Here is a 20,459-nt window from a genome sequence, read left to right as displayed (position 1 = left end):
GTGTCCTGGATTTCCTGGATGTTTTGGGTTAGGAGCTTTTTGCATTTTGCATTTTCTTTGACTGTTGTGTCAATGTTTTCTAAGGGTGTCTTCTGCATCTGTGATTTTCCCTTCTATCTCTTGCATTCTGTTGGTGATGCTTCCATCTATAACTCCTGATCTCTTTCCTAGGTTTTCTAACTCCAGGGTTGCCTCCCTTTGTGATTTCTTTATTGTTTCTATTTCTATTTTTAGATCTTGGATGGTTTTATTCATTTCCTTCGCCTGTTTGATTGTGTTTTCCTGTAAGTCTTTAAGAGATTTTTGTGTTTCCTCTTTAAGGGCTTCTACCTGTTTACCTGTGTTCTCCTGTATTTCTTTAAGGGAGTTATTTATGTCCTTCTTAAAGTCCTCTATCATCCTCATGAAGAGTGATTTTAGACCCAAATCTTGCTTTTCTGATGTATTGAGGTATCCAGGGCTTGCTGTGGTGGGAGAACTAGGTTCTGATGATACCAGGTAGCTTTGGTTTCTGTTGCTTATGTTCTTGCCTTTGCCTCTCATCACGTGGTTATCTCTGGTGCTAGCCGGTCTTGCTGTCTCTGACTGTGGCTTGTCCCTCCTGTAAGCCTGTGTGTCAGCACTCCTGGGAGACCAGTTCTCCCTGGGAGGAATTTGGGTATGGAGAGCTGTGGAACAGGGTCAGCTCCGGGGTGCAGAAGGAAACCCCCCACACTTCTTATATATGTATCCTGTGTTACTAGTTCTTTGATACAGTCCCAGCTTCATCTCATAAAATAATTTCTTTCTTGAAGGATATTCTGTAATATATATTTAAAAATATTTATCTATTTATTATGTATACATCATATAGTTTCTGCCTTCATGAATGCCTGCAGGCCAGAAGAGGGCACCACATCTCATTATAGATGGTTGTGAGCCCCCATGTGGTTGTTGGGATTTGAACTCAGGACCTCTGGAAGAGCAGACAGTGCTCTTAATGACTGAGCCATCTCTTCGGTCCTATTTAATATTTTTAATCTTTCATATTTTAATGATTTTTTTCTGCAACTTTTCTTTGGGAATAGTGGTGCATGCTTGTAATCCCAGCACTCTGGTAATGGAGGCCAGAGAATCTTGAGTTCATGTCAAGTCTGTACTACATAGCAAGCCCTCCCTGTCTCAAAACAAAACAATGTCTCTGAGTCCTGATTTTTGAAAGGTTTGTTTACTAGAAAGATATCATTGCACTGATTGTTTTTCTCCCTATACTTTAAACATAGTGCTTTACAGCTTTCCTGATTTTGTCTTTCTTGACAAGACATTTACTGTCAAAGAGAAGACTTTGTCTACTGGTTTTGACCAATTCTATTATAATTGACCTTAGTACAGTATCATTTGTTTGTCTATGCAGTTATTGGAATCTATTAATTTGTTATTTCCCTCTAAATATGAAATGTTTCAGTCATTATTTTCTTAAATGTTTTCCTGACCTGCTTTTATTTATTTCTTTATATCCCTTAATGCATTTCATTTTGAATGGTGTATTTTCTTACATGATCAGGTTCATTGATTCTTTCTTTAGGAATATCTACTCTCCTATTAATCTCATCAAATCTTTTCTTTGTCTCTGAAATATACTTTCCATTTCCAAAGGTTTAACGTTATCTTTTCCATATTTTCCATGTGTCTATGTTACTTTTTAAAAACACAGAATACAATAAGAATCATTGTTTTAATGTTCTAGCATAGGGACTCTCGCATGTCAGTACTGGATGAGTAAGTCCTAAACATAGCCACTCCAACATCTGTGTCATAACTAAACAGATTTCAGTGGAAACAATGTCTTTTCTATAGCATATATTTTACTTCTTTGCATGCCTAACTATTGAATGCCAGAACTGTACCATTAACTTGCTGTAGGCTGAATATTTATTGTTTTATTTCTGCAATATCCTTTCAGGGTTTGCTTTTAAGGTTTACTGGGCAGTGCCAAAGCAATGGCCTATCTATCCACAGCTATTCCTACCTAGGCCATATCCTTCATATTGTCTACCCAATGAATGATGAGAATTCCTAGTCTGTTCTGTTTCTCTGCATGGGTTTGGACCTTGAAATATGACTGGATGATGAGGGATTAAAGAGACAGAAATTTAAAAGGAAAGGGAAAAGAATGAAAAAACAGATGTGTACACAGAAATGCTGCGTCAGGTGGGCTGAGCACACTCTGATGGAATAAGACCAACTATACGCAGAACACAGAGCCCTCAATACAGAACCTCAGCACAGTTATGTACAGCACAGGAACAGGGCTTAGATAGTCTCTAGGCGGTCCTGGCAAGGGCACATCCTTGGGCTGTAAACATCCTGGAGGAAGACTCTGCACTTGTTAGGTTTGCACACTGTGGTCAATTGTTCATAAACTCTCATACTTGGACCACAGGAAGGCTTTGCCATTCTGAGCCTGACCCCTACAGAGATGGCTGTCCCATAAGACTGAGGCTTTGGGTATTTAATATGGCTGAGCACATCTCAACAATACACACTCACCTGGGATTCCAATCAGTCCTAAGACATTCTCTCAAGGTTTCTTCAGCTCCTCACATGTACGGTGTAAACAGGCACCATCCCTGGCCCTGCCTGGGTAATGGGTGCTGCAGTATTCCCTCTGATAGTTTTACCTGGCTCTTGAGTTAGAGACTGGTGTTTCTATTTTGGATTTCCCGATTAAATTCAACAGGCACCTTTAAGTGCCAATTCTCTGTCAGGCAAGCTGTTAGCATTGATTACTAGATGAGTCCTCTGACAATGTGCAAACAAACAAACACTTGGTTCCAGGTTGCCCTGAGAAGTAAAACACACTATTCAGTTCCGAAAGCACGGGGCCCTCATTTTACAAATTTCTTCTGCATCTCCTGCCATCACTCTCAGGCTGTAGTGTGAAGTAAGCTCATTATATTGTTTCACTCACTTGTTATGGGGTCCACATAGATCCAATATAACTCAAACACCAAGCTAATGAGGGTGACAAAAATGTATTGTATTCAAGCCGCTACTGATCGATCAAGGCCAGAGAACATAGAACTGAGTCCGGAGGTGACATTTTAGGGGAATTATATAGCATATTTAAAGGATGAAGCCATAAAACAAGGGAGAGCAAGAAGGGTGGGCTGTAGCTTTGTCCAGTCATATTTTGACATAAAGGGTTGAACAATGGAGTTTCCACCAATCAGGATAGGAGCTGGTTCCTGGGCCTGGGAACAGGAACTTAGTTTGACCCCACAGCAAGCTGAAGAGTGTCCTTGAGGTGGCTGGACTCAGACTACTGTCTCCTTACAACTTTCCCTGAGATGACTGGACTCAGACAATTGTCTCCTTATAAGTCGTCTCTGAGCTGTCTAGACTCAAATAACTGTCTCTTTACAACAGAAGCTGTTCCGCTATTGGGAGGTCCCCCAGCCCCCCCCCCCCGGCCTGGGACCTTGAACTTAACTTACCCCTATGATTAAATGGAGTATGAAAACGACATGGTAGTTCTTAAAACAAGTTTATTTTGCTTGTTCCCAACACACCTACCTGTCCAACACTTACGGAGCTTCTACTACGTGTGAGACAACTGTGCTGAACGCAGGCAGTGTAAGGACTACCAGACAGGCTTTGTCCTTAAGTCACAGTCCGATAGAGAAGACAGTGAGCCAAGGATTCTAACTGTATAAGAGACAGATTTGAGGGCTGAGAAATGCAGAGGCTGTATCTGATTTCTTGGGAAACCGTTAAGTTCGTTGCTTCACAGATTCCCAGCGATGATTTGTATGTATAAGGCGAACGCTCAGGGCAGAGTTTGAAAGATCGGTCTACCAAGCTGTTTGAACCATCGCGTCAGTTTTCTGAGCCTATTTACTTATCCATAAAATAAAATCCGTGAAACCTGCACCCATTCCACTGGGTCATTCTAACAATTCACCGTGGAGGGCAGGGCGGGTAGGTGTGCGTGTGTGTGCGTGCGTGTGCGAAAATGAACCAGAGACAATGGCTGCCACAAAGCAGGGTCTCTCGCCTGGATGGAAAGATATCTGCTGTGAGAAATCCCACGTAAGGCGTGGGAGAAGTGAGATAACCCACGCTGTTCCTTGGGGAAGCGGCTATCACGCAGTCTCCTGGTCTTACACGCCTGAGTTTACCCGGAAGTGCGCCACATCGCAGGCCCCGCCCCGCCGCATCTCGCGGGATCTCGCGAGTACGCCTGCGTCAGGTGCAGTCATGGAGGCGGAGGAGGCCGATGTGGATGTGGAAGGAGATGTGGCGGCGGCAGCACAGCCGGGGTGAGACGCGGAGCGGGGTCCTGCGGGCCGGGCTATGCTAGGCAAGGGCCGGAGGATGCGGTTGGCTGAGGGTCCGTGTGGACGGCGTCGGGACCCGGGGGTGCTCCTAGCCGGAAGTCGGCCGGGCCGGGCTTGGACCCAGTGCCCCAGGTTGGACTGTTTATCTCCACTTCCTGGGATGCGGTGGACGGTGTTCAGTTCGGATTCCTACCTGCATTCGCTCTGTCTCAGGCGCCTCACGGGTGTCTAGTCTACGGGACCTGACTTCGTAGACACTTGGTCCTGCGCCTGCTAGCGACCTGGTCCAGTCGTTTGATTCCTCCGTCTCAGAGCAAGTTGTTGAAAACTTGGGGGGAAAGGCAGCTTACCCCCAAAGGATCCAGATTTTAGGGTTGGACAAGTCATGTTTGCCTTCTGCATATGCTCTTCCTGTTTACTGTCCCTCTGACCGTGGTCAAGGCACTTGAGGCATTTTCAAGCAAGGCTCCGCTTGCTTGGAAACCCAGAATCACTTGTCGATCTTACTGTTGTAAGCATCGAATGAAGTAACTATGAGAGATGTCTTAGCGTATGGAAAATGCTCGGCAGATGTTTTCTTTGCAGTGTTAGGGTAATATAGTGAAGACCCGGTGAGGGATGTCATGCCAGTGCCTGCATGATGGGCAGTGTGACACGTGCCTTTAGGAGGAAGCAGTATCCCTCCTTATAAGTAATGGGGGGCAGAATAGGACCTCACGTAGAAGCCAGGTACGTTACCTGTAACTCGTCAGCGACTTCGTTAGGACTCTGTTGAAGTACATGCGGTTACTAGTACTGCTCCATTTTCAGCCCATCGAATTCATTTGACAGGAGGGCTGCTCCATTTGCAAACTGCCAGTCCTCCTCCATAAGGCACCAGAATAAGGAGCATTTTAAAATAGCCAGTGAGTTCTTAAAATGGGATGAAAATGAGGGGTAGTTAAGTTCATATAATTATTTTCTCAAAAGTTCTTGGGCATAGAAGTTCAAAAGTTACGTGGATAGCTTGAGGTAGCAATAACTCTTCACACCGGTGTGATATATCAGACTTGAACAAGTGCTTGTGAGTTTGTGATGTTTGAGAGTCAGTGACCTGAGTGGGCTTGGGCAGTTTGGAGTTCATAAAGGAATTCACCTTGTGTTCAATGACCATTACCTACAAGCATTGGCTCTGTGCCTCTTTCAAGGGTTCCTTTTAACTTTTCTGGTTGTGTTTACTTTTTCGTCCCTTTTTCTTGTACTATTTTCTTGACACTTGAGTCTTCTGGTGGCATGTTGTAATGTTAACCTCATATATTACGTCTCAAAGGAGGGACAAATGATTACCGGAGGTGCCATTAATATATTACAGTGGACCTGGCCTCCAGGTTCTTCAGCACCCTTCAGTCTTGCCTGGTGCAGGGTGTGGCTGGCATAGCCTACGTTCTACCCTATATTCTTCAGCCCTGAAGTCAGGCTGCCCTTCCCCCAGCTGTCCTTCTCTATATAATCCAGCTATTTGGGCTATCTGGCCCTTTCAGACTGTCCTTTACTCTATTGGGCTGTCTCTTGGCCCAGGCAGCCTGTCTTGGTTGCAGCTTCTCTGCGTTCTCCTCACATGACCCAGTTCAGGGTCATAGTCACGCTGGATGCTCCCCGCCACTGCGCATGCTCACCCTTTTATCTACAATAAACTTTCTTCTCCACCAATCTTAGGAGCAGTCATGTCCTGTCTTTTCTTCCCTTCCCTTTCCCCTTTTTTCCCTTTTCCTTTTCCCTTCCCCTTCCCTTTCCCTTTCCCCTTTTCTTTTCTCTTCCCCTCCCTTCTCCTTTGCTCCCCTTCCTCTTTCCCTCCCTCCCTCCCTCCCTTCCTCTTTCTTTCTTTCTTTCTTTCTTTCTTTCTTTCTTTCTTTCTTTCTTTCTTTCTTTCTTTCTTTCTTTCTTTCTATGTAGCATGCAAGCAGGATTAGGAAGGGTCCTCATGTCAGCCATTGCTTATGGAGCATCATTGACATTATCTGGAATGGTGCCCTGTAATGCTGGAGTTCGAATCATGTTGAGCTTAGTGTGATGAGTGCCCCTTGAGGCTTTGTGTTACAGAGGGCAATAGCATTTAAGGAACTCTTGATGATTAGTTTGAAACATACCAGTTTTAAGCATTTACTGAAAGCTAGATAGGAAAATCAAACATTGCAATTTGGTTTTCTTTTAACTATTATTTCTTCTCATCCTCCTTTTCTGAATGCTTTTGAACCATTGTTGAGGAAATGTGTTTTGCCATAAGAGTTGTGCTCAGTAGCCATTCCTAGTGATATCTCCAAACCTGGCGTCTCTCCTGACGTAATTTCTGTCAAGTTGATGTTTTGCTACCCTGCCATTCTAATGTATAAACATACAGTTCCTCAAATTCAACCTATTCAACTTGTTTTTATTTCCCTAACCCCTCACTGACCTGTGTCTGTGAGCTTCCGATCAGAACTCTAACTAGAACCTACCAGCACTTCTGTGTCTCACAAGTACCTCAGCATCACTGTATCAGCTTCCCTCCTTCAGATCTGTCTCTGAGCTGTCCCTAGTTCAGTACATGATGGCAGCATCCACAGTCTCCAGACACAGACCTCAACTCCCTCCTTTTTCCTTCTGTCATCTTTCTACCACCCCCACCCCCCAAAATCTGTTCACTTATTAAGTATTCTTTCAGAAAGCACTCTTCTTGCTCATACTGCCTTTTCTGTTGATACAAATTATTGTTGTGTTTCTCTAGTACTTTCATAATTATGTTCTCTACATCCAAATCTGATTATATTATTACCTTCCATTTCCAATAGGCTTTGATAAGGCTGGCCAGGGATTTACCATGTATTGGACTCCTGATCCTCTACTCTGCTTCCTAAGTTCTGGTATTACAATTAAGTACTACCATGGTGGGTAGTTTTGTGATTCTTTACTACAGTCCTCTGCCCATTACCCATTTGTTTGTTTATTCATTCACTCAACCGTTGATTACATTCTGTGTCATCCCCTGCGTGTATATAGTGGTTGTGAAAATGAAGTCCCTGCTGTCATAAAACTATTAACTCTTGTTGGGTAGAACAGACAATAAACCTTGTGTCTGTGTTCAATGGAGGTAAATAGACAAGGGTGAAGCGAGAGAAGCTGGCTTGCTAGCTTTTTCTCCTGCACTGACCCGAGTTTGAAACCACGGACCATCAGAGCAGAGAGGGGAAACAGTGAAAGAAAAGGGCCAGATTCAGAATCGTCTTGGACCGCTAGGGAGAGTGATGTTACAAGGGCTAAGAGGGGGTACAGTGGAAACCTGGCAGGTTTGAGACGAAAGGTTATTTTAAGCTTAGCCATGTAACTTGTGGTCCTTAAGGAGATTCAGGTAGGCGTTCTGATGCATATATCAAGTGTGAATGTTGCAAGTCCTCACTATGGTAGGCCACATGAAAATATTTCTGCAGAGAACTTGAAATGATAGTAACCTCTTGCACTCTTGGCAGACCTAAAAGATTCTAAAAGATTGAACTATAGTGTTTGTGTGTGTGTGTGTGCTTGTTGTGCTGCGTTATAGTTCTCTCCTCATTGGCTGACAGGGCAGAGCAGGTGTTGTTGTGTTCAAATCTTTGTTAAGGAGAGAAGGTGCTTTGTATCAATAACTGGCCAGGCCCTGTCTTATGTGATCTGTAGCCGAAAATGGATGCAATCTCATTTATTTTTTGTATATTTTGTATTACAGAAATGATGAAAGTCCAGGATCAGTTTTCCAAGATCACTATCTTGATTCAACGTGGAGAAGGGAAAATGGCTGTCTTGTAAGTAAGCTAAGTCAGGTGACGTAACATTGCAGCTAGTTGCCCAGAGTGCCTCCCCCTCCCCCCCTTTCAAGCTAAGGCCTAATTCTCCAAAACCACAGAGTTAATATATGGAAACGCTTCCTTTAAAAATAGAGGAACCAAGCCGGGCGGTGGCGCATGCAGAGGCAGGTGGATTTCTGAGTTCAAGGCCAGCCTGGTCTACAGAGTGAGTTCCAGGACAGCCAGGGCTATACAGAGAAACCCTGTCTCAAAAAACAACAACAACAAAAAAAACAAAAATAGAGGAACCTTGTTTTCTTCAACTAAGAAAAAAATGATCTCTTGAGAAATAAATTTAGATCCAGCTTGATTTAGGGACAGATCATTAGCACTTCACATTTGTCAACTTTGATTTCTTCAAATGGAAGATGGATATCATCACAGAGTTCATGTCTTCATTTAGCAGTAACTGCATACTCACTTGCCATGCCAGACAGTAGGGCAGGTTAAAGCGCTCCAAGTGCCGTCAAGACACACGTGGCTCTGCTGTCGTGGAATTCATAGACAAAACCCAGTTGGGCAGTACCTTGGCAGACAAACCCTTTTTAGATTGTCAACTGAGGGAATCCTTAAGGAAAAGTCAATAAAGGACACTTGAGGAGATGACATTTAACTTGAAATAAAATGGAAAAATGAATGGTTACATGAATTATAAAAATTAACATGCTAAGCAGAAGAAGTAGTGAGTAGTAGGCTTATGCTGACAAGTTTACATTTTAGAAGTGAACCAAGGCATTGAAGCATAGAGCTTTCAGTACAGACTAGTGGATTCGTGTTTGTCAGATATGCTTTGGGTACTGTGGTAAAGAACGGACTAGAGGAAAGCAGAGCAGAAACAGAGGGACTGGTTAGGACCCATTTGTCATAATCCAAGCGAGGTTTTAAATAGTGGCTTAGTCCTGTATGTTCCAGAAGAGGTATAAATTATACTTTGAAGAGGTTTGAATTATACTTTGAAGGTACACTGTTCAGTAGATTGCATTTGGGGATGGGAGAGAAAGGAAAGTGTCCACAGTGATTCCCGGCTGTTTAAGTGGTAAGTGGTGCAAAGTTAGAAAGCCAGGCGGAGATACTGAATTCTGTTTTGCATGTCTCTTGAGAAGCCAAATAGATATTCAAAGGTATTGTGTGGATAGTGACTATAATAACATGGAGCTTAAAGAAATTGGAGTTGGAAATTACATAGCTTTGAGAATTGAAATGAGTATGATTATTTACTCAGGCTCTGGCTGAAGAAAAACAGACTTGAGTTTTGGAAACAGGTTAAATGTTTAGCAAAATGCCTGAAGCCTAGGTGATTTTTTTTTTTGTGTGTACAGTGGCCGTTATTACTGCATGAGCCTGGGAATCCAACAGGCTTGACCTCAAGGTTTCTTTGCTTCCATTTAACATGCCACCAGTGCTCCAGATACCTTTGTGGACTATTTATGCCTGTCTCAGGGTGATTATGAAAATCAAAATGTATCTGTATATTCATCTAGTGAGTTGTAGCTGTTATTGTTTATATCATGTCTTTCACTCAACGAACTAAGATAGCTTTTTAAGTAATAATATAGAGAGAGTCACACATGCCATTCTTTTGTTTCACACAGCCTTGGACTCTGGACAGCACCATCAGTGATGAGAACAGAGCTATCATTGAGAAAATGCTGTTGGAAGAACAGTATCCTTCATCCATTATGAGAAGAGTAAAGGGTTTAGGGCTAAAAAAGGAATTGATGCAAACATTACAGAAGAGGCCACTGTAGTTATTAGATGAGGATTGTTTGGCCACAGATTTTGATTGTGTAATTTCTTGTCACATCTGTGCAAAAAGTAGAATGATTTACTGGTGAATCTGAGATTGACACAACATTTTTGAGTTTTTGTTGTTAGCCAACTCTGCATGCAGAGTGTGCATAAATGCTTAGGAATGGTAGAATATTTAAGTCAGAATCTTAATTCTAAGCCTCCATTTTCACAACAATATAAGCTAAAACTGAGAGATACTTATGTATGCAAGGCTCAAAACATGTGGAAATTTTCACATTACACTGTGCAGCTTACAAATGTTATATGAAAAGAATTTTTAATGAAAAACAAAATAGACTGTTTTTTACCTCAGAGTTTGTAGTTCCTTAATCTGTGGATCAGCAACAAACTGTGTATCCTGTGTCAGTTTAACTTCGAGACTCAGTTTTCATATGTGTGTGTGTGTGTGTGTGTGTGTGTGTGTATATATATATATATATATATATATATATATATATATATATATTTCTTTTATATGTATCTTATATATGATAGCCTTAAACAATAATTTCTGATTTTTCTGGCCTTTAAAAATTGATTACTAACAAATACTGGCTTATTTTTGTCTTTTCCATATTCATTTTACAGATTTCTGTCTACTATTGCTGCTGCTGCTGCTGTTGTTACTGTTAATATTATTTATGTGTGTTTTTGTTTGCATGTATGTCTGAATTTCTTGTTCCTGGTACCTATGGATACCATAAGAGGTTGTCAGATCTCAGTTGAGAGCTGCCATGTGGTTTCTGGAATCAAACTTAGGCCTTCTAGAATAGCAGTTAGTGCTCTTAACCACACCTTTGTTCACTATCTAATCCTGAATTTCTCTCATGAATTCCCAACTGCTTCTGTTTGAAGCATTTAAAAAATTTTTCTGTATTTTTAATGGCCATTGGTTAGCCCCTTACTTTTCTCAAATATTACAGTTATTGGTTAGATTATTTATTTAAATGAGAAGCACATATAATCTCCAATTTTCTAGTACACTCTTTTAAAATAAACTAAGATGAAATAAATGAGTTTTTATAGCATATACTCTTTTACAGTATATCTTAAAATATTAGTTTATATGAAAACATTGTTTCTTTTTATGTGTGCGCGTGTGCAGGGGCATGTTTGTATGCGTATGTGTATGCAGAGTCAGAGGTGGACTGTGCTTGCTTTCTTTATTCACTATCCACATTCTTTTTTGAGGTGAGAATTCTTATGAATGTGAAGATGACTGATTTGGCTAGGCTAGCTAGCCAGTCAGATGCTCTTGGGAGCCACTGTGTCTGCTGCCCATGCTAGGGTTGTGGCACCTAGCTTTGGACATGGAGCCTAGGGATCCTCCTTATATTCTCATGATTGTATAGCGGGCACTGGTTGAGCCATTTCCCCAGCACGAGTGAAAACATCAGTGTTTCATACTAAGTCTTTGGAATCTACAGTACATTTTATTTTCGCACTAAATATCAGTTAATGCTAGTTATGTTCCAAATTCTTGATCCACACATGTGACTAGTAGCCACCATATTGAACAGTGCAATTCTAGGTTATTGAACAGGTAGTTGCTTGTTCACTTCCAAATGTAGAAACAAGTAGAGTAAGAGTTACGCATAAGCATTTGAGAATGCAAGTGTGTGTGTGTCTAGTACATAGCCTAATGTATGACATGTAGTTGATATTTGTTAAATGAATAACAGTTCAGACTTAGGGGAAAAGCTTTGTAGCAGGTTAGTTCCAGCAACTCTGAAGGGAGTTTCTTGGTAGATTTGATGTTACTTGTATTAATGTGTAGAAGAATCCTGAGTTCTTTTCTGTGACCTTTAAATATACAGAAATAGTGGTTCCTAAATGACCCTACACAACAAATTCATCTATTTTACTATTTTATTTTAGAAATGAAAAGGATCGAGGCTATTATTTCTTAGCCACTTGTGGGAGGGAAGAGAAGGGAGGCCAGCATTGGTGTGGTGCGTACTGTGCAGGAACTGTGTGGCGTGTTTGCTGTATTATTCCTACTGACACCGTGTAAAGCAGGAGCTTGCAGCCCTGGACAAGCTTTTAGCAGGATAGGTTTTGATTACATCTGAATGTTTTTTACGAGTCTGTCTGCTTGAGTCACGTAAGAATTATATTGACTTTAATATTGTTTAAGTTTCCTTAATAATATGTAGGTATTATTTATCTAATAAATCACTTCCAAGAAAATTCTGGGTTAATCAAAAGGAGGATGATAAAAAATACACGAACAGGTAAAATCAGTTTATAGTTCTATTAAAAGCTTTGAATTGCAGTTTTAGAAACTTACTCACAAGTTTCCTGTTTTCTGTTTTTCATGTGCAGCCTGCAGAAATCATCAAAAACCATGTATGTATCTATATTTTTAAACCTTTTTTTAAAAAATAAAAATTCTTTTTATTTTAATTATGTGTGTTCCCTTGTATCTCTGTATGGTTATGTGTATGTGAGTGCAGGTGCCCTTGGAGACCAGAGGTGTCCAGTCCATTGGAACTGGAGTTACAGGCAGTTGTTGTAGCATGATATGAGTGCTGGCAATGGAATACTGTAACTACTGAGCCTCCAACCCCTTTTAAAACCTTTTTAGTTCAATTGAAAATTACAAGAAAAAATTTAAAAATAGATATGGTCAGTGGAAAAGCCCTCTTGATTCGAGAGAGGATTTTTTTTTTAAAAGATGGCTTTGGCACAGATGTTAGAATACATAATTTTATGCCATCTTTTATTTGTCAGGCTTTTAAAAAATGTCTTCTTATTGGCAGTTTATCACATAATAAAGAAAGGTAGTTCCCTAAAGATTTATGGGGAAATCTTTAGAAGCTGTTGTGAATTATATTATGAATTGAATCGATTTATATTCTCTTTGGTAATTTTAAACGTGTTATGTGCAGTTTTATTTGGATCTGTGACTTGTAAGTATTGCCTAGGAAAGAGGCCAGGCATGCCTCTAGTCCCAATAGTCGGGAGGCAGAATCAGGATTTCCCCAAGTTCAAGGCCATCTTGCTCTACACAGTGCCAGGCCAACTAGGGCTGCATAGCAACATCTGTCTAAAAACTTTTCTAGAAAAATTAAAGGTTTCCAAATACTCTTTTTAATTAGAAAAAAAATGGCCATTATTCATTCATAAATGCAGGCTTGAGCACTGAGCAACCTCTGCTTTTATATTTTGCTAAATAGCAAAGTGAAGTAAGTGAGAAGATTGGATGGCTTGTTGAAATTGGAGAGCTTTCATCGTATGCTTTAATTTCTTATGATACAGAATTTAAAAGCAGTAAGTGAGATGCCATAGTTTTATGATTTAAACTCTTAGATTTTGGGGAATATATTTCTGCCTTGTGTTTACTTTCAGTCTGAAGAGATCTACTTGCTATCAAGCTGACATCTTTTGATGTCTTAGTGTTTGTTCATTCAGACCCAGGGATTGTATTGTTTGGGCTTCATTCTGGTAGAGATCGGGAACAGGGTACACCTTACTGTCTAGGCACCAGCTGCCTCAGCTGCCTCCTTCCCCTCCCCTGTAAGACTGGGAAGTCGTGGTTTTAGCCCGCGACTGGTTTAACAGCAGTTCCCAGTCTTCTTTCACAGGGGTTGCCCAGAACCATCAGAAAACAGGTATTTGCATTACGATTCATAACAGGAATAAAGTTACAGTTATGATGGCATAACAATGAAATGATTTAATTGTTGAGGGTCACGACAACATGAGAAACTGTATTAAAGGGTCACAGCATTGGGAAGAACCACTGGTCTGTAACCTTTACCTGTATAAATATGGAACGTTCCATTTCAGGTTTTTTTTTTTGTTTTTTGTTTTTTTGCAATTCCTCTTTTCCTTTAGGGTACATTCTCCTGCAAAACAAGCCAGCTACTCAGTAAAGTGGACGATAGAAGAGAAAGAGCTGTTTGAACAAGGACTGGTAAATAGAGAAAATTTTAACTTACTGTAAAATTATTCTAGAAGCAAATAAAAAAAAGCTTGGTATATTTGGATAGGAGCTGGATTCTTCCTTTTTTATCTAGCTGTTTGTAATTGTGCAGAATCCATATTTTTCATGCACATCTTTGAAGGCCAGAAAAAAATTTTTTTAATGCTTCAGTGAAATCTCTTTCAATACAGAAGTTTAGAAGTATAAAAAGTATATGTGTGGTTCAAATCTTGAAAATGAAAATCTTCATAACATAATAAAATAACCATTAATATTTAAACTATCAAGAGTAGATTGTATATTTTTCTTTTAGGGTACATGTAACTCAGAATCAACCTAAGTTGATTTGGAGACCATATATATATATATATATATATATATATATATATATATATATATATATATATATATATAATTTAGGTAGTATATAATATTTATGGAAGGTTTTTGACTAAAATTGAATTATTAACATAGAAATTATGAGAAGTAAAATATTTTTTTATTCAGTAGCATGAGAGCTATGTGGTGTATTAATACAAATACATAAACTATCTAGAGATTTTTCAAACTTTTCAATCTGTGATTAAATCTAAAAGTCATTGCACTATAAACCCAGTGTAGTGGGTTTGCTATAGGACACATAATAGGTATTGTGGAATACAAACTCTGAGTTTAAAAGTTGCAATTAGTGCAGAAGGTGTCCAGTTGATCCTGTAAAAAAAAAAATTATATATATATATATATATATACACACTTACATACATATATGCATACTGTATAGCTATAGATAGATAAGTAGATAGATATAACTTACCTCACTTTTGGACTATGTAAGTTTCCAGAACTCCAGAGTCAAAGAAATGTGGGCTTTGATTTTAAACGCATAGATTAATAGATCAGGTTTCATTTTGTGATTTAGAAAAAAAGATAAATTTTCTTTTAGTTGTTTTCTCTAATGTGGTAGCTGCTTGAAATATTACTAAATAAGGTACTATAAAGCAAATTTGTTTCCATTTTGGTAACAGGCTAAATTTGGCCGAAGATGGACCAAAATTGCAACACTACTTAAAAGTCGCACAGTTTTACAAGTGAAGAGTTATGCCAGACAGTACTTTAAAAATAAGGTAAGCAGAGTACAGATATCCTAAATAATGGCGAAATTTAGGAAAGTCAGTGAGCATAATTACTCAATGCAAACTGTAAGTATAGTCTAGATTGTTTTGTTTTTGATATTGTTGTCGTTGAGACGGGATCTAAATACACAGCTCAGTCTAACCTAGAGCAATATTACAATCCTCCTGAGTGCTGAGATTATAGGCATGAATCATCTCCGCCAGCTAAGTAGCCTTATTGCTAAGAGTTTCTATAGTTAAAGTAGTAAATACTCATAATATATAATTTTATGTGTGCCCGTGAGCATGCATGTATGGCACGGCAGGGATACGGAGTAGTAAATACTCCTAGTATATAATTTTATGTGTGCCTGTGAGCATGCATGTGTGGCACGGCAGGGATATGGAGTAGTAAATACTCCTAGTATATAGTTTTATGTGTGATGTGAGCATGCATGTGTGGCACGGCAGGGATACGGAGGTGGGAGGAGTGGGAGTAGGTTCTCTTCTTCTGCCGTTGGAGCCTGGAGTCTGAACTCATGCTGTCAAGCTTGGCTTCCCCACTAAGCCTTCTGTCTGGCCCACTAGCTTTTTGTTTGTTTTCTTTGCTAATTTTTAAAATCACTTTGGAACAGCTGTGTCCAGGCTGCAGCCAAGTGCAACACACTTGTGCTGATGTATGTGATGTAGTGCTCCAGCACCTCTTCCTTGTTCTGAGTGATGCTGCTGTTAAATCTATAAAGCATTTAATCCCAGCACTCGGGAGGCAGAGGCAGGCAGAGTAGGGCTACACAGAGAAACCCTGTCTCGGAAAAAAAAAAAAAAATTATAAAGCAGTAGTATTCCTGAGAGGAAATGGTAAAGCAGCCTTAATGCTTTCTCCAGAAAATATCTATTTTAGAAATATTTGCACTGTGAAAGAAACCTGTGGAAATTTTAGAATTTAGGAATTTACTAATATAATTATGAAATCTGTTTATGAACAAAAGGGTTTTTATTATTGTTATAAAGAACTGTCTGAAAAACTTATTAACCCTGTTCAGAAAGATGTATTTATGGTCAAGTTCCTTAATTTTTCAAGTAATTTGTTCTGTATTTAGCTGTGTACATCTTTTTGAGTTAGGGTAGTTCATTTCTCTCTCTCTCTCTCTCTCTCTCTCTCTCTCTCTCTCTCTCTCTCTCTCTCTCTCTCTCTCTCTCTCTCTCTCTTTCTCTCTCTCTCTCTCTCTCACACACACACACACACACACATATATATGAATGTTTTGCCTACATGCATCTGTGTTTACCATACTGTATTCAGTGTCCTCAGAGGCCAGAAGGGCTTGGCACTGAATCCTTAATTGGAGTTACAGGTGGCTCTGAGTCTCTATGTGGGTTCAAGAAACTGATCCTGACCTCTGGAAAAGCAGCCAGTACTCTTTAATTTCTGAGCCAGCTCTCCAGACTAGTTATGTAGTATTGACACTTAGAATTTCTGACTGTATTCATTTAAGCTCTAAAAGCATAATTATATAAAAATTGGAAGTGCCTTAAATGAGATCTTTTTTTCCAATGTAAATAACATATTCTACTAGTTGTGCTTTATTCAATATAGCAAAAAATTGGAATTATCCTAGTTGTTCATCACCAGATGACTGAATAATGAAACTTTGACATATATATAATATGAGAGGGTGGGAGGGAGGAGGGGGAGATCAACTTTAAAATAAATGAAGTTACAAAATTCATAGGAAAATGGATAGATGTATATATATATAAATATGTCTATATATATGTCTATACATTTATATATATTATAGAGAGAGACATATAGACATATATTTATATATAAAATATGTGTGTATATATTATTAAGCAAGACCACATTCTCTCAGAAAGAGGGTGTTGTCTCTCATATAGGCAATCTACTAAATTGGGTACAATATAACATGTAGAAAAGAGCACAAGAAAGGCTAACTATTAGAGGATGAAGACAGAGTGCCGATGATGGGCATGAAATAGGAGAGAGGATATAAAGCTAACTGCTTTTCTAGTCAAGCAAAACTAGAAAACCAAAATTCTGTCAAGGAGTCTTCATTTTTGGTAGTGAATAAGCGCATAATGTATTCAGTCGTGAAAGTGTAAAATCCATTGTGAAGCTCCACAGCTTCAGGATGGCTGTTCTAATTGTATACACGTTCGCTGAGATGTATAGACTTTGGGTCTGCTTAATTGGGTCTAATATCGTGACTTTGGTGTGTGATGTTTATTTTACTTGCAAGTTGTTTTTTTTAAATGTTTATAAGATTTTTTTAAAAGCAAGTGAAGGTATGTCTGTTAACATGTACTTAGTTTAAAACATATTTTAGCAGTGTGTGTGTGTGTGTGTGTGTGTGTGTGTGTGTAAGGTGATTAAACTTTAAATCTTCATATTGTGTGTGTGTGGTTTTGATTCTTAATAAGGTAAAGTGTGATGTGGAGAAAGAAACACCAACTCAGAAGAGCAGCGGTGATCTTCAGGTTAAAAACAAAGATGACAGGACGAAGGCGTGGGCAGCAGCCTGTTTAAGGGGGCACGCTGATCCCAGCCTGAATGCTGTAAAGATTGAGAACTTATCTGACGATGAAGATGTAGACATCACAGATGAGCTGGATGAGTTGACTTCTCAAACATCACAGAATTCTGGCAGCCATCTTACTTTAGATGTTCCTAATAGTAAAATGTATACAACCAACCAAGGAGAATTATGCCAAGAAGGTTCATTAGCTAAATCTTCAGGAGAGTGTCTTCAGAATGTGAAACAAGGTGAAGCAGAAGCATGTTCAAGCTCAGAAATTGCATTATGGGCTGAAAAACAGAATAATACTGACAAAAACTCAGTCGAATTAAATGAGAAAGACAATAAACTGGTTGAAGAATACACTATACACAGAGGAGAAGTAACAGAGGAAGCCAAGCGCTCACCTCCAGAGCCCTGTGAGAGTCAGAAGGACTCAAGTGGGAATGACATGCTTTTGCCTCCTTGCCAAATGGAGGAGGAAAATCATGAAGGAGAAGAGCTTAAGCCACCAGAACAAGAAGTAGAAATAGATAGAAATGTCATTCAAGAAGAAGAAAAGCAAGCAATTCCTGAGTTTTTTGAGGGGCGCCAAACTAAAACACCAGAACGCTATTTGAAAATTAGAAACTACATTTTGGATCAATGGTAAGAATTACATTGTACATGTTCTAAAACTTGATACTCTGAAGTATATTGATTAGGCCCATGCAGAATTGTGAATTTGCTAGAGCTCCAAAGAGCTTTTGCGTGTTTTCCTTAAGTAATCATGATTTAAAGTTTCTCATAGTGGACCTCTTAAAAACTTGGGTAAGCATGGACATCCATTGCTATCCCATAACATCATCCCACTGTAGAGTGGAAACCTGGCAAGAAGGGAGTGACCTTATTTTTTAGGAGGCAGCAGTTTCTTGGGGCTGTATTGGGAAGCTTTAACTATAGAACATACTGTCCTGGGAAAGGAGAAATTTCCAGTTTTCACATGTATTTCAGTATAAATGAGGACAAATTTAGAGACAGGAATATTGTTAAACATGGCTATAGTGCAGAAATTGTCTGAAATAGCTCTTTAGTACTTGCAACTTTGTGGAATGAAAATAACTACTTATTAAACCAAAACACTACCCTCCTCATTAGCCTAAATACACCGAAAGTAACTGGACTTGTTCATGACAGCTTAGTAAGCCTCCTTTAAGCATCCATAGTGGCTATTAATGTTGTAGAGAGCTTTCCAGTCCTTTGGGTGGGGATTCTGTGTTGTCCTTTATTTTCTCCTCTATCAAAGGTTTCTCTCTCCTGTTTCAGTGGTTTTCTGCTAGAAAGATTAATATGCACATTGTTAAATAACTCATTTTACTCAGATAACATTAATTTACTTGGCTTTTAAAGCCAGCCATGTTCTTAAAACAAAAACAAAAAAAAGTTTGCTCTTGCTTTTCCTCATCAGCGCTAAAGAACCATCTGTGGCTAAGGTTGTTGTTAGAGTAAGGAGAGAAACAACTGGCGTTTACCTAGTGCTTTGTGGTTTACAGAAAGCTGCCCTGTATCATCCCCTCCAAGTCCTCCCAACAGTCCTGTGAAGTAGCAAATGGGATCTTTGCTGTTTCAAACAGATTAGCACCGTTCTCAGACAGAGGTTTAGGTACCTGCCTTTGATCTTTCAACCAGCCACTGACCGGTGAACTTTGTCAGTCCAGCTCATTCTGTTACTCCACATTACCTAGTTGACAGCTTTTAAATGTGGATTAAACTAGATCTCTCTTCATACCTGGGTTTGGTTTTGGAAATAAAAAGATGGAGAGCCAAAATTGAAGGCCTTCAGAAATGTCACAACTTGTACATACTTAATGTTATTTTAGATAAATTTTATTTGTTACACTGAATTTTGGATTTTAATTTAGCAGGATAAATTACACAGTGTCAATTATATGACAGTATTTTGCTAATTCCTTTTCTTTAATACACAAAGCCTATTTGGTGTTATTGTTTGAATATGAAGATTTAATGGAAAAGTATAAAGGCAAAAGAAATGTTTTTAAAGAGAAAGTATAAAGTACAGAACAATATACAGGTGGTACTTTTTTTTTAAAAAAAGAGAAGATAAAGTTTTAAAAACAAAGAGACCTACCAGGCCTTTCTTTTCCATGGAACAGGTACAATTGGATTTATTTAGGGGGTGTGTTTTTATCAAAGTGTTAATCAACTGTTAATAACATTATTTGACCTTATTCTACTACATACCATAGATTATATTTAAACCGACTTCAGTTCTCTTGACTTTCATTAGAAATGAAAACCAAGTACACAGAGGATGAAGACCTGTTTACAGGTCGCATGAGGTGTGAAGGCGGCTTCAGCTTCAGTGTTGGTTCAGTAAGCTCTTTAAAAGAGCTGTAACTCCAGCCTTACCTTCTACTCCTTCAGAGCTTCTGGGGTGCTAGCTCGTTGGCTCTTTGGTTCTGCTCAGGGAAGGTGCTGTGTGTGGCGATGTTCCTCCCCGTTCTAACATCTTGTATTTGTTTTTGTCATACAATTTAATACCACTGAAAATGCTACCGTTTTGTGAATTGTCGCCTACCATAGTCCTTTAAGAAGGCAGGCAATGTGAAGATGGTTCTGTTTCATTTATCAAGTGCCCACTGCTTAAGATAGTGCTTAGAAGACAGAAGGCATTTAGTTGTTGGAGGAAGAAGATTGAGTGTCTTTGGTGAACAGACAGACTTACTATCTAAGTCATGAGTAGGTCTGTTGATTAGACAAAGCCAGTTCTCAGACTCCTGAGCTGTGCTCTTTTCTACATTCCTGTCATGTTTGTATAGTTCGTGTGCTTTTCTTTCACGAAACACTGAAGTCTCAGCTTTTCTGTGGAAGTTACAGTAGTCTCCTCTATCACAATTATTTTCACCTTCTATGGACCTCGTAGATTTATGGAT

At 39.3% G+C, this 20,459-nt stretch overlaps 1 protein-coding gene across 5 annotated transcripts in view; it reads left to right on the top strand.

Moving 5' to 3' along the window:
* The first annotated feature begins 4,225 nt into the window (after positions 1-4,225).
* Mysm1 (Myb like, SWIRM and MPN domains 1) overlaps positions 4,226-20,459 on the top strand; it is a 34,578-nt gene continuing 18,344 nt past the window's right edge. For all 5 annotated transcript variants that reach the window (XM_029540093.1, XM_021200645.2, XM_029540092.1 and 2 more), the window contains exons 1-8: positions 4,226-4,301; positions 8,038-8,113; positions 9,748-9,818; positions 12,103-12,180; positions 12,272-12,295; positions 13,787-13,865; positions 14,900-14,998; positions 17,432-18,174. In XM_029540093.1, the coding sequence (XP_029395953.1) occupies positions 4,240-4,301; positions 8,038-8,113; positions 9,748-9,818; positions 12,103-12,180; positions 12,272-12,295; positions 13,787-13,865; positions 14,900-14,998; positions 17,432-18,174 (1,232 nt within the window). In that variant the 5' untranslated portion in view covers positions 4,226-4,239. The remainder of the gene's footprint in view (positions 4,302-8,037; positions 8,114-9,747; positions 9,819-12,102; positions 12,181-12,271; positions 12,296-13,786; positions 13,866-14,899; positions 14,999-17,431; positions 18,175-20,459) is intronic.

Source organism: Mus pahari, chromosome 6 (assembly GCF_900095145.1).
Source record: "Mus pahari chromosome 6, PAHARI_EIJ_v1.1, whole genome shotgun sequence".
NCBI classification, from domain to species: Eukaryota; Metazoa; Chordata; class Mammalia; order Rodentia; family Muridae; genus Mus; species Mus pahari.
Note: the sequence above shows the minus strand (reverse complement) of the source record. Positions and strands in the feature narration are given on the sequence as shown.